Below are 14,105 nucleotides of genomic sequence, written 5' to 3' on the forward strand. Positions count from 1 at the left end.
GATTCTTAAGGTAATTTTGGACCTACCAATGCATAAGTTTAAAGAATGTGTTAAAACACATTTATAACAGCGAGGTTATTATACAATTGATGAGTTTCTTAATGACAAGGTTGCTTGGAAGCATCCGACTCCGCTTTCATGTCTCACAAGATAGAAAAATGAATGTTAAATGTAAAATGTATATTTTTGATGTTGGAAAAGAGCAACTGCTGAGTTTCTTGCCGGCTTCTTCTCGGTAGAATCTGCCTTCCAAACCGGTGGTAGAGTCACTACACACGGACAGATTTGAGGTTTCAAAAGTGCTTGTATTAGGCCTACTTGAAATAAATGAATTTTGAATTAATATTAAGGTTTTTTATTCGGTAAAATGACTTGTTTTTCGGTACCAGCGGTGATAGCGTAATGGTTAGAGCTTAGGAACCCTTTCGGGGGTCCAAATTCTATGCCCGGCACGCACCTAACTGCTGAGTGTGCTTTGAACTTAAGAAATTAAAATATCACTTGCTTTAACGCTGTAGAAAACATCGCGTGGAAATCTACGTGCCAGAGAGTTCTCCATGACGTTCTCAAAGGCGTGTGAAGTCTACCAATCCGCATTTGGCCAGTATGGTGGACTACGGCCTAAACCCTTCTCTGAGAGGAGCTTTTGCCCTTCAGCAAGCAGGCCCATCATTATTAAAAATAATGATGACGATGATGATGAATAACGTAATTCATTAAAGGGTACCGCCCATAAGTGAATGCAACGCATAACGTACAACCACGGATTATCGCAAATCGGTTTTGAAATAAAATTAATCGGACTTTCAATTAACAAAATTATATAACTTAGATCATTATTTTAGTTTTGGAATTGGAAATCATTACACATGATTATTGCCAGTTTGCCAGTTCAAACTGACGATTTAAAAACACGCTGTTTTATATTATACTAGCGTACCCAGCCCGCTTCGCCGGGCTAGATTTTGATTTATTTTATTTAAACGATAAATATCATTAAATTTTTAAATTAAATCTTATAATATATTAAATCATTTATTTCTCTCCGTATTCATTCTCTTCTCGAGCGGGTGAAGATCATTATCAACACCCATATACCATGTACCACCCAAAAATAGAATATCATCATAGTAAATAAAAGCTATACTTGACAGTTTGACAGTTCAAAAATAGGAGTGCTCCGATCGTCACCAAACTTCACAGGATTACTCGCCAGGTCAATCCGGAGATTCCCTGAAAGTTTCATTGAAATCGGTCCAGCCGTTTCGGAGCCTATACGGAACATACCCACACACTTTCTCTTTTATATATATAGATAGATAGATATAGTATTTTTGAGATCAAAATACCTAGTAAAATAGCTATTGTAAAAAAGTGGTCAATATCTAAGCATATTCAATAATTAGTATTAAAACCATGTGCAGTTATTACCTCTGTATTTTTATCAACGAATTTTTGCAATAATTTTTTGGTGATCAAGGATTGCAATACTTTTTTCATGTTCTCGTACTCCTCAAGCTTCTTTTTGTACATTAAACTTTCATATTCTTCTTCTTCATAAATGGCATACAACTTTTTTCTAATTGAATCAATCCTAAAATAATTTTTGTCCAGTCAAATTAAATACTTATCTCTTATTATTAGTGAAATCAAAAATTAATCAATATGTAGTATTCTTAAATAAGGATAAAGTAAGAATTTAGGTAGCAGCAAAGAATCTTAACTACTATAAGTCCGATTCATACATTTTATTACTTTATATTATTATGAAATTTACTCAAGACAGTTTCAACTATAATGTTTAGTTTTATAGATTTTATGAAACTTTCTATTTAATATGTATTTTACTTTCCATACAGCCACTTAACCTAGTTTCTACACTATGCTGATCAAGTCATCAGTATAAATTCATTTAGACCTTATTAATTGCGCCTTAGTAGAACCAATTCAGAAGTAATCACTAATTAATGGAAATAGCTAACTTGATCAATGATCAGCGATTTAGAAATTAGGCTATGTTCACGTTACACAGCGGCGCGGGACGACGGAATGCGCGATGGAATCCGCGAGTTCATGTTCGCATCGGCTACCAGGTGTTTACGTAAAAATGACGTATACCAGTAGTTGTAAATAAGGACGACGATACATTATTTTAAATGGGAAATTATTAACTAAAATGGCAGGTGACGAGGAGTAAAATTGATGAGAGTATGGTGACTTGAAATTAAATTCAGGACTTCTTAAACGATAGAAAAGCATGGGTATGAATTGGTCAACTTCATAGATAATTATTAATTAACTGTGAGATGGTGATAACAAAAAAATAAATTCCCACTAAGTTAAATACTCTTAATGTGTGTTACACTTAATGTGGCTCTTCTTAGGTTTAGGTTTAAGTTGGCGAACCTAATTGGATTAAAATTCATATCCTTATGAATTTTAATCTGAAAAACGAATTTTTAAATGAAATAACTTATGAAACGTCTATACATATAAGATTATATTATTGTGAGTTGGCTACATTTATTAACTGATAAATAAAGCTAGGAGGGTTTCAAAGCGTCCTGGCCCTTTTTCATACTCTACTCTATAGTATATGCATCTTTCTCTGAGATAGTATGCTAGGTTTAAGCAGTGTTATATCAAAAATAGCACCTGTTTCGATAAATATATATAACGCTTAAAGAAAGACTGTAATAACATGATGAGAGTTGTAATAAGCATTTAGTATGCACTAGTTTCTAATAGATCACTTTGATACTTGTGCCATAGGTATGTTTGAGATTTCATGACCGCGTCCGCCTTCGCTACCGCATCCGCTTTTTAACGTGACCAAGACTTTGACATTCGCGTATAGCGTAGTTAAATTAATTTTACATAAAATATTAAAATTTCGCACCCTCACAAATTTAAACTTGAACAAAATAAATTGTATATAGGTTGAAATATTGTAATAACGTTTAACAACTTAATGGCCCTTGTACACCATATCTACTCAAAGTTGACTCGAAATGCACTGAGATGTGAGATTTATGTTTTATGAGATAAACTTATTTTTTCATAGCTCATAGCATAGCATTATTAGCTCATATTTTAATGCTTTTATTTCAGTCGAGTTGGTGTTGAATGGATATAGTGGAAGTAAATCCTAGCGACAGTAAAGATACATATATTAACATTAATAATGATATGATATAATGTCGTCAAACCTTAACTCCCATTGCACACATCTCTCACAAAGCGCGTCTGCCAATGTAGCCTCCTCTCTCTTCTTAACTTTGCCTGGCCGTGCTAAGAGCAAAAAAGATGATCGCAAAGCATTGGCATAGTCGAGTCGATTTATTACACATTAAAATACATAGCAAGTTACATTTATATATGAAAAATATTATAAACGTACGTAGATAAATAAAACTGAATTATAGAATACAAGAAAAGTGTAATCAACATTTTATTTAGGTGACCTTCGTTCCGTAGATAAAATTTCGTTACCTAAGTAACGTAACCTTCTATAGTCAAATATATTCCTGTAAAAGGTTACGTTTTTTTTTAACAAGTGACAAGTAGCGCTTATCCGCGATCTCATGGTAAAGAAACGATGCAGTTTGATAGAGAACCACGCTATATTAATAGGGATCTCAAAGTTCTAAACGGTATATCACTTGGCAGAACTTCTTTGCTAGTAAATAGTTCCCCAAACGGTCGGTATTGAGGCGTTTTACACAGACCAGACCTGAGTCAAAAACCACTTATAAATTCCCGAATTGACTGGAATTCGGTCCCAGACCCACGCAAGTAAGTTCCGGCTTCGAATAACAGTAATATCGGCAACTATCAGTGTATACCAACAAAAAATAAAAAAAGTTGCGTCAAAAATAAGGCCTATTTAAGACATGTTGTTTTACGACATGACAAGTGAACGACACCAATCACTTGACTATATTAAAGATTTTCAAACATAATAATATCAGAACCTTATTCAACAAGTATAAAAATCTTATCAGTTCTTTTGTACTTGAATATACACTGCTAATACTTTCAGTTAGCTACTTTAACAAAATTATACACAATATATCTCGGGCTACTAGGAAGACAAGATACTATTAAACGTCCCGTTAACCCATCTGTTAATCTTCACTACCCCACACAAAAGTTACAATCAGAACTGATCAAATCTTATATCACCTGCTCATTAAGCTCTATGAACTTATTTCATATAAACTATATTTCTTTATTTTATATCGCTGAGCATTTTGTGCAATGGATACCTACACTGACGGTTGCCAAAAATGATATTTACTGTGACATTTATGGCAGTCTTGTTAGAACTATGTTTTCGCCAATAATGAAAATATTGGACAATCTAATTGCGTTTATCGCATTGATCGCATCAAAGTTATATAGTAATAGGCATGCTAAGTAGAATAAGATTGTCTTACCAATAACATTTCCAATGGAGGCTTTCCTTTTTCTTAGTGCACCTTGTAGTTGCAGTGGCATTAAAGGTGGAGGTGGGATACTGGCATCATATCTAAAAGTGATAATGATAGAAATATTAAATAGGTATACTACATACCCAACAAAAATCCGTAGGGCTTCCTTTTGACCATACTGAGTTCTATTCCCTCAAATTTTTAAGAAATCAAGTATAACTTGCTTTTCAACCGTAAAGGAACATATCGTATGACAGGCAGCGTTTTTCTTGTTGTGGAATAAAGTATTAAAATTCACACGATTATTGAGTTACTAAACCTTTTTTTTATGTGAAGATAAAGTTTTTTACCCCTGAACGGCTAGTTATATCAGAAGAGTTTGTACCATTGAAAGCATTTATCTCAGAAATCTATACTAATGTTGTAAAAGTGAAAGTGTGTTTGTTTGTTAAGTCCTTACCTTATTAAACAACCAATCGGTTTGATTTTTGGCATAGAGTTAGTTGTAAGGACGGACAGTAACATAGGCTTCTTTTGATACTAGAAAAACAAACGGTTCCTAGGGGATTTGTAAAATCACAGCAGCTAGTTAATTCCATAAACAGACAAAAAAATCTTTATTGCACAAATTAAAAAAGAAAACTTGATATAACATCAACAAAATATATATTATTACAGACTAAGATAACTTGATTAGCCACAGCGGGTCAAACAGTTCCAAATCACTATCAGCAGTGAAGCTAGGTCTGTGCCCGGGCGTAGAAAATTACAAAGCTAAGATGATAATTAAATTCATAATGAAAATTATACTTACAGGGGTATCACAGGTGGAGGTGATTGAGGAGCCATAGGAAATGCTGCTGGAAGTAGGGGTGCTGGAAAACATAAAAGAAACATATTTAGGGAAAATGTTTAATATTTACCTAGTAATTGAAGAGTTCCTTTCAATAATGTGATTAGTTTATAATAACAAAATAAAAGAAAAATTATAATACATTAATAACTTTCTTGTAAAAATAATATTATAATGTTTAAAATTACTCATTAGTTACAAAATGGGCTTACCGTGCCAAGGCAATAACCAAGCACATTTAAGAATAAAAATCTAAAACCAATTACTTAAATGAAAATATGAATAGGTGGATTTTAAAAAGAGCACACAACTCGAAACCGTTTGTTGCCCGTGACAAAAAATTGTTTAATTAAATGTAAAAAAACATACTTAGTACATTTTAGAAATGAACTCTTCAATTGTGGTTTAAATATAAGAAAATAACCAATTATGGGCTAGTATTACATAGGAGATGGTGCGTCGCAACGTTGCATTGTCATAATCCTTCTTGGTATGTTGTTAGTGAGAATGAAATGCAAACATATAACTTTCATTTGCCATAACTGACGAACCATAGGAATAGAACACTTTAGTCGGTGCGGAAAAGCCCTAGGGCCAATTTCACCAATAAACTTGCGGCAAGGTAGGGAACACTTTACCCAAGTACCGCACGGGTGATGCCGCTAATGTATTTATATTGGTGTATCCATTCTTCGGTGGTAGCCGTGATAACGCGGTAGGTAGGAGCTCGACTACACTTTCGGGGTGCCCGCACTAGAGGTGCGTGCTGGGTTTCGAACTCGGCAACTTAGAAAAGCTTCGACGGTGAAGGAATACATCGTGAGGAAACCTGCATGCCTGTGAGTTCTACATAGCGTTCTCAAAGGTATGTGGAGTCCACCAATCGCACTGGGCTAGCATGGTGGACTATGGCCTTAACCCCTTCTCATTGTGGGAGGAGACCCGTGCCCTGTAGTGGGTCGGTAATGGGTTCATATGATGATCCATCTTTCACACAGCAAGGATCAGATTTATTACATAAGCGAAAAGTGAAGAACCGTACATGAATAGGTATATTGCGAAGCTGAGAGCAAATAAAGTAGAAACTAATAACTACATATATCTATCTATTATTTAGTGTTCACTTAACTCATAAATTAATAGAGGGATTTCAAATTTTTACACAACTTTACATTGGCATAAAAAAATGTTTGTGTATACCTGTGTGTTGTGTTTAAGGCGCCGCCGTAACAAATATTGATTGGTGAAATCGGCCTTAGCCCAACAAATAAAGTAATAGGACGGCTTTTGCTATGCAATGCGTTGCTACTTAAGTTTTTTTTCGCGTCTTTCTGATTTCTTATAAAGACACAGTGACTTCTATATAAATAAATGAAAATGACCTGTAAATACAGGCGCCTGCTGTTGAACAGCAGTAGTTGAAACCGTCGGTGGCGGCGGCGGCGGCGGCGGCACCGGCGGTGGCGGCGGCGGCGGTAGTTGTCCAATAGGCATCAATGGACGCGGGGACATTGGCGCAACCGACACGACGGGCGGTCGCGGGAACGCTGCAGCGGGGGCAACACTAGCCGGCGCAGACACAGCTGGCAAAGGTGGTGGCGGTGGCGGCGGAGGTGGGCCCGCGTAAATCTCTTGTATGTATATTGCAATCTGGGGGTTAGTCTCAGCAGCGGCTGCAGACATGTTGGCGTGACGCTCGGCTAAAATCCGCGGCAGTTGCCCGTTAGATTTGAACAAAGTCTGCTCCTCCTTAGTGGCGTGCAGATATGTACACAGTTCGCGAGAACATCCAGCCGTATTTTGAAAGTCGCGACAGAACTTTAAAGTCTTTTTCATAACCTCGAACACAAGCTCGTGGCGGTACTTGCACTGTGCACCCTTGTTACACTGCCCCCATATAAAGTCCCGGCAGAAATCTTTCTCTTTCTTCACATTTTCGCAAGTTGACCCAGATGGTCCTGGTATAGGTTGCTGAGAGCCATGCGGACCAGTTATACTGCTCATGGACTGTGTAACAAAGAAAATTTCATAAGAATCACACCAATAATTTACGATAGTATTTCATTTATGATGTATTTGGACTAGCAAGGGATTTTAGAAATGAAAAGCAAAATGCTAAATGTTTTTTTTTGGTTTTTAGTAAAATAAAAGTGCATTAAGTATAAATAATATAACTTATGTCAAAAGCTATCAAAAATATATTAGAAACAAAATAGCCTTTTGACTTCTCATGCTCTTAAAGTAGTACTTTAGGCTATGTATAAGCAGACTAAAAGCCAATTTTATGCACTTGTGCAATTAAATAAAATGTAGGTTGTCTGTACAACACACATTGTCTTTGTAGTATGCAGGAATTTGCTGGGAAACCATGTATTTGTTATATTTCAATCTATTCTATTCTAAGGACTTTTATCTGAGATTCTGTTATAAGTATTTTTTTAAGTAATTTTTAATAATTTTATAAGAGCCTATAGGATCTTTTTAAGGTTTATTTATTATGAGGTACTTTGCATATTTTTTAAACGACACATCTGATGCAAATAGGTATTTGATATCATAAAAATTAACAAACATTGTAAGTATATTTTTCCTATAAAATTTATTACCTTAAAGAAAACAAACAAGTACTAAATGAGTTATTTTGTCTTCAGAAATAATTTATTTTAGTTAAGATATTTTATTTTATTGGTTTTTCTATTAATCCAATTTGGAATCGATCCTTATACTTTTTCTCACAATTAAAGTAAAAAGCAGAGTAAGTAACTCAGTCATAGAACCCATTGTATCCTCCACTTAAATATCAAACCTAGAACATGCTGGAATTTAAACATTAAAATAAATTTTCTCTTTTTTCTATTATGTTTAACTGTTTTTATGTTTATAATGAAAAACAAACAAATAAAAGCATTGTAAAAAAACTTAATGCTGCAATGTTTAAGTTTTTATTTTAATAAACTATAGTGACCCACCCTGGCTTCACATGAGATCAACATATACATATACTTATATGAGGCATTTTGGAGTAGCCCATTAATAATCTATTTGGTAAGGTTTAGTAGATGTTTCCAATGTAAGTGCACAAAACTTTACTGCTAAGCCGTAAGGCGCTATCTCTGAGATACGCCCTTTTAATTTTTTTTATACCATTCAATAGCTAGAATAATTTCGCATCTAATGGTATAAGCCAAATAGCGATATCTAATTTAAAACATTAAAATAAACCACTAATTTTTTTATATCTCAATTTTTCCTTAAACTACTAAGAGATTTGACGGCATGTCTTTTTATGAAGCTAAATAGCCTTTTATTGACATATGCTAGAAACGCTTAAAAATGTTAATCAAAACTTAATTAAATTACCATTATGTACTCCACAGACTTACAAAAAGTCATAATGCTACCGAGAATCGATATGTTTATGTCGACTGTTTTCACTCACAGGATTGTTGTATATAATGAAAGTTTCGTGCCTATTGGAGTTAGGAAAGGTTCAGAAGAATCCAGTATCTATCCTGTACTTTGGCATTTTTTGGACAATCTAAAGATGAGATCATAAGTGCGAATTATCTAATTAATGTTCTATCGGGATATGGAAAATATGTACTTTGGGTGGATAATTGTTCTCATAGGACACATTTATGTATGCAGACTCTTTTCACCATAGAGTAGAATTAGCGAAATTAACAATGAAGCGAATGAAAAATAAAATAAATGACTTTGATGACTTTTGCGAAGCTGTAAACAGTGCTGGAAAAAATGTAAATATCAAAAAGACTATACAACCCAATACAAACTTTCCCGGTTCTCACCACAACCTTACATTAGTGACATTGTTGAAGTGGAAGTTAACAGAGGCAGTTTTGACATTAGGTACAGAACTGGTTTCGATAATGAACCTATTACGGCTAGCATCACACAGGAATATGTCAATAAAAAAAAATAATATTTTAAAATCTCTTTCTAGTTTAATACCCGCTAATAGAATGTCTATTTGGCGGGGACTACCAACTTTTGATTAATATTATTTCACAGAAAGCAAATAAATTGCTTTAACTTTTTTTGTAATTTGCTGCTACATTTAATAAAGTTGTTAAAAAAAAATTAAATGAAGTTTTATTACAAATTTATTCAGTATTTTCATCAAATGTGAAAAAAAAATCAATTTGTATGGAACTTTCTATGAGCAGAATAAGACTAAAAGCAGTATCTCAATTTTTGAAGCCTTTCTTTTTAATCAAAATAGCGGTATCTCACAAAATGGGTATAATTTTGCCTTTTATGGATAATTTAGGTATGTCAGTTATATCTAGGGTCAAAAATACATTTATATAAGTTTTTACAGTTTTAAAAATATTAGTTTTAACCCCCGTTTGAAGGTGGGAAAAATCCATTCACAAAAAGTTGTTTTTCTCAAAACTTACTCTGATTGAGTTAGCGCTTTTCGGCTCATCAGGGCAGTATAATTCTTTTAATTATTGCCTTTTTTAATTTTTTAAATATTTCATGTTTACTACATAACCTTGAAAACGTTAGTTTAATGTTTACAGAAAATAAATATTAATTATATAAAGACTAGCAGATATTGTAAAACAACTTTTTTTTTTGTATGCAAAAGTGTAGTTTGACAGCAAAGATTGTGAGATACGCAATTACCCCTGCTGAATACTGTGATGTTGGGCCATAGGAGAGCATAAGATCCAAGTTAGGTATCACAAAAAAATTGTTTTGGTAAATATTATGTTGGGTAGGAATCACAAAAAAATTGTTAGGGTAAAAAATTGTTAGGAAGGTATCACAAAAAAAAAACAGACACCCAAATGTTTTCCAACAAATAGTACTATCATGTGCATGCCACCCCTGTTAGGGTAATTGAGTTCTGTGTATGCCACTGACTTTAGCAAGGCACCATTTTAGATTTATACACTAGTTATTTTGTCGGGCACTTTTTACATACATTATTGAAGATACCTAGGTAATAATTTTGATTAAACTTACCAATAAATATTATGCGTATAAGAATCGAAATTGTTGTTAACAACGAATTAAACATCAAAACGTAACACATGAAACATAACTCCGATGTACTTGAAGTATCACAACATTTTTAAATTAGTATTTAGCACTCGATTCTAAAATACAAGCTAGTAGCTACATTGCATATTTGTACACCAGTACACAAGTGATCAAAACCAAAAACGCAGGTGCGTCGTAGTACGTTGCAATACTCAATAGTAAATTATTTAGGTATTTACTTTTTTAAAGTGAACTCGAAAGTAAAATGATAAGTTTTAAAATGCACTATAGTCGTGTTATTATCTCGCTGCAGAATCGGCCATTAGCCTATTTAGTATAACGATTTTTGTTGTGCTGTGCTATTAAGTATATAAATCGCTACAAAAATAAATTAGACCATTACTATTTTAGATTACAAGAGAGTCACAATAAAATGTTTTAAATAATACGACTGCATTCTGCAATAACGCACAGGAGCCCTGCCACAGGGCCCGTGAGTGGGAGAGCAAAACATTCGAACACATTCGAATGATTTATGGCCGAGTCTGCAGCGAGATAATAGCATTACTATAGGCATGCGATCCAACATTTACAGATAAAATCAATCAAATCGATCAAATGAATAATCAATGGATTATTGCAAAAATTATCGATTTTCTTTTCAAGTACTATTTCAAACCGACCAGATTCTAGACACTTCACACACAGTCTTACAAAGGCCCTGATTTCTGACAAGCACATCATCCGGGCGCGGGTCTACATCAAGTCTATGAGCGCGATCCGTAGACTGAGTAATACACATTATTGGCGCAGGCGCGATCGGACTTCGTACGAACCCAAGACTTTAAAACCCAAACACAGGTCCCACTGATTGATGTTTCTACTTTCTACCCATAAGTTCACAGATACAGGACCTTACAGATACAGGGTTATTACCCTATAGGTCCTGTATCGAAGTACTATTGTACTTGCCGTAACTACTTAAACTTTCTTTGTCTAAGAAAGAAAGATGACAATTATATTTTTTGTCCCTTTAAATGTCAATGTGACGTTTGTGGGGCAAAATTTAGATTTATTTTAATTACTTGTAATCAAAAGAAAAAAAAAATATTTTAATTATTGAAGTGAAACTTCTTTATCGGGGTTGGAAAAGAATTTTGTGTAACATTTTTCAGTTACGCGTCACATTTTTTCGTTACGCGCCGTCTTTTTATTGTCCCAACCACGTTTGATTCGAGTTTATTCGAACTTCAAATGCATTGCAAAATTCAACGGCTAAAGACGTAAGCATATATCATAATACTAATGATGTTGTTAACATTGTAACTTCATCGATAGATTTTTCTGTTCTTTCTCCTGACTTATGTGTGGATCAATGCAAATTGGAAAATAGGATGAATATTTTGATTGTTGCACTTTATATATCTCCAAATCAGAAGTTGGACGATATTATTAATTTTTTTCTTCCTCCTCCCTCTTCGTGCCTCTTTACTTGGTTGCAATAATGATAAAAAACCGATCTGCATCGGAAAAATCTTTGAAGCTAGTTGAATTTTTGAAAGATTATTTGAATTTTATATATTATTAAAAAAAAGTCCTCAAACATTAACAACAAGATCCGGCACTAAAATTGCTGGAGTTTTTATGGAATGTAAACAATATTTGACGGCCGACTCGCGCAGTGGGCAGCGACCCTGCTTTCTGAGTCCAAGGCCGTGGGTTCGATTCCCACAACGGGAAAATGTTTGTGTGATAAACATAAGTGTTTTTCAGTGTCTGGGTGTTTATATGTATATTATAAGTTTTTTATTTATATTACCTATTCATAAAAACATTCTTCAGTCATCTTAGTACGCATAACACAAGCTTACTTTAGATGGCGATGTGTGTATTGTCGTAGTATATTTATATTTATATTCTATATTTCAGTTACCATAAGCCGTAATAATAATATTACAATTAAATTAAAGCTGTAATAATCTTAGTAGTAATAAAGTAAAATGACATAATTGTATTATTTGTATTCATGTCCATAATAATAAAAGCCTTTTGTTAAACTCAATCTAATTTAACTTTATTTAACCAGTTTCTGTAAAGTTGCAGTAGATCATTTTTCGAAAAATAAGGTCTTAAAGAAGTTTCACTTTTTACGTGTGTACACTAGTACACGCACACATTTTTTTATATTAGATACCATATCTTATAATCATGCTCTATATAATATTTTATTTTTCATATAAGTAGATAAACTATAGTCGGAAAAATGTAATAGGCCCGTTTTGACATTTGTGCAAGACCATAGAATGTAACTTGGAACAAAACTGAAAGAATCAAAAAAATAAAAATCAATTACATACAGTGTTTTAAAAAATACGTAAATTTTTTTGGGACGTTAAATAATATGAAAGAATATATCGCGAGTATTCTTTTTGCGCTTACTTCATAGTAGCATGCAATTTATAATTGTTGCTAAACGTTCCGAAAACAGTTACGTTCTTAGTCTTTTTTTTTTTATACTAGAGCTGTAACCATTTTTTTACTGAATATCGAAATTAAATAATGTGTAGTTATCTTTACTGCAAAGAATGAGCTTGGTTCTCAAAATGGGTTCTAAATAATGAGTCTGAGATGATGTATCTGACCAAGCGGCACATGACTGAAGCGTCCCCGCGCGCGCTGCGCAGTTTTTCGTTCCTCATCTTGTAAAGTTGACTGTGCGCTCGTTTAAGTTTGATATATAATGTTTACTATTACGTTAACTATGGCTCTTCTATTTTGGACATTAATTTAAACATAGTGATTTGACTCGATTTTTGTGTTTGTTGTTATATAGTAGGTACTAACTCTGTTTCAACATGTTGAAAAGTGGACGTATAATCAACAGCCAGTCACGCGTATTGGTTGTGAAGTTAAAGGAATACTTTGAACGAACGAACACTTTACAATACATAATAATATCAATCAAGTACTGATACAAACTTGAATTGATTTATCGTGAGTATCGAGTACAGAGTCTTATGGTTGCATAACTAGTTACGTCGCGATGACAAGTGTCAAAACGGGCCTATTACATTTTTACGACTATACTAATCAAGTATGATAATATTATATTTTACTGTCGCGGTGGCATTACCGCCGAGTGTAACAGGTAATGTACCATACACGTTTCAAATGACGATGTCGTAAGTGTGATGACATTTGCGAGGAAAAAACAGGATAAACTTTTAAATTCGTTTTTGGATATCAAAATCTGCATTTATTTATTGCGCCGTCCGCACGCTCGCCGAGTGCCGGCGGTTTTACTCGATTCTGTAAAATTTTCTCGATGGAAATGAATGTCAAAGTTACCTCTCACAGAAATTTTAAGTACGATTTCTTGTTTGTTATTTAATAATAACCAATCAATAATAGTGTATAGATATACTAGCTGTTGCTCGCGACCTCATTTGCAACATATTTTTACAAAACAAACAATAACTAAAAACAATTGTCTGATCAGTATCACTCTCTATATTACAAAAATAATTATATAAATCGATTATCATAGGACGGAGTTATCATACCTCAAAAAATAGCATAGACACTACGAGCTTGAATCTAGATTAAATGTGGGTATATAAAAAAAGCACTTGTCAATGTCAATGATTGTCAACAAAGCTGAAAACAAACATGATTATTGTGGTTAATCTGCCTTAGGTTAAAGAGCTAACTAGCTAATAACAACTATTTCTTGGTACAAATTCAAAATTAACTTTTCATTAGTTTCACCGATCAATCTCCTTCGTGCCTTCTTCATCTACAAGACA

The 14,105-nt window shown here is 33.7% G+C and overlaps 1 protein-coding gene across 5 annotated transcripts in view; it reads right to left on the reverse strand.

Annotated features, from left to right (window-relative positions):
- The window catches only part of LOC120636407 (zinc finger homeobox protein 4-like), a 28,488-nt gene extending 17,222 nt beyond the window's left edge, over positions 1-11,266 (reverse strand). For 2 of the 5 annotated variants that reach the window (XM_039907878.1, XM_039907874.1), the window contains exons 1-6: positions 10,282-10,528; positions 6,669-7,293; positions 5,248-5,308; positions 4,440-4,531; positions 3,210-3,291; positions 1,432-1,594 (exon numbers count right to left, since the gene is read on the reverse strand). In XM_039907878.1, the coding sequence (XP_039763812.1) occupies positions 1,432-1,594; positions 3,210-3,291; positions 4,440-4,531; positions 5,248-5,308; positions 6,669-7,290 (1,020 nt within the window). In that variant the 5' untranslated portion in view covers positions 7,291-7,293; positions 10,282-10,528. The other 3 variants (XM_039907876.1, XM_039907877.1, XM_039907875.1) reach the window with 3 other exon arrangements.
- Between the last annotated feature and the right edge of the window lie 2,839 nt (positions 11,267-14,105).

The sequence above is a fragment of the Pararge aegeria genome, chromosome Z, assembly GCF_905163445.1.
Source record: "Pararge aegeria chromosome Z, ilParAegt1.1, whole genome shotgun sequence".
Classification (NCBI taxonomy): Eukaryota; Metazoa; Arthropoda; class Insecta; order Lepidoptera; family Nymphalidae; genus Pararge; species Pararge aegeria.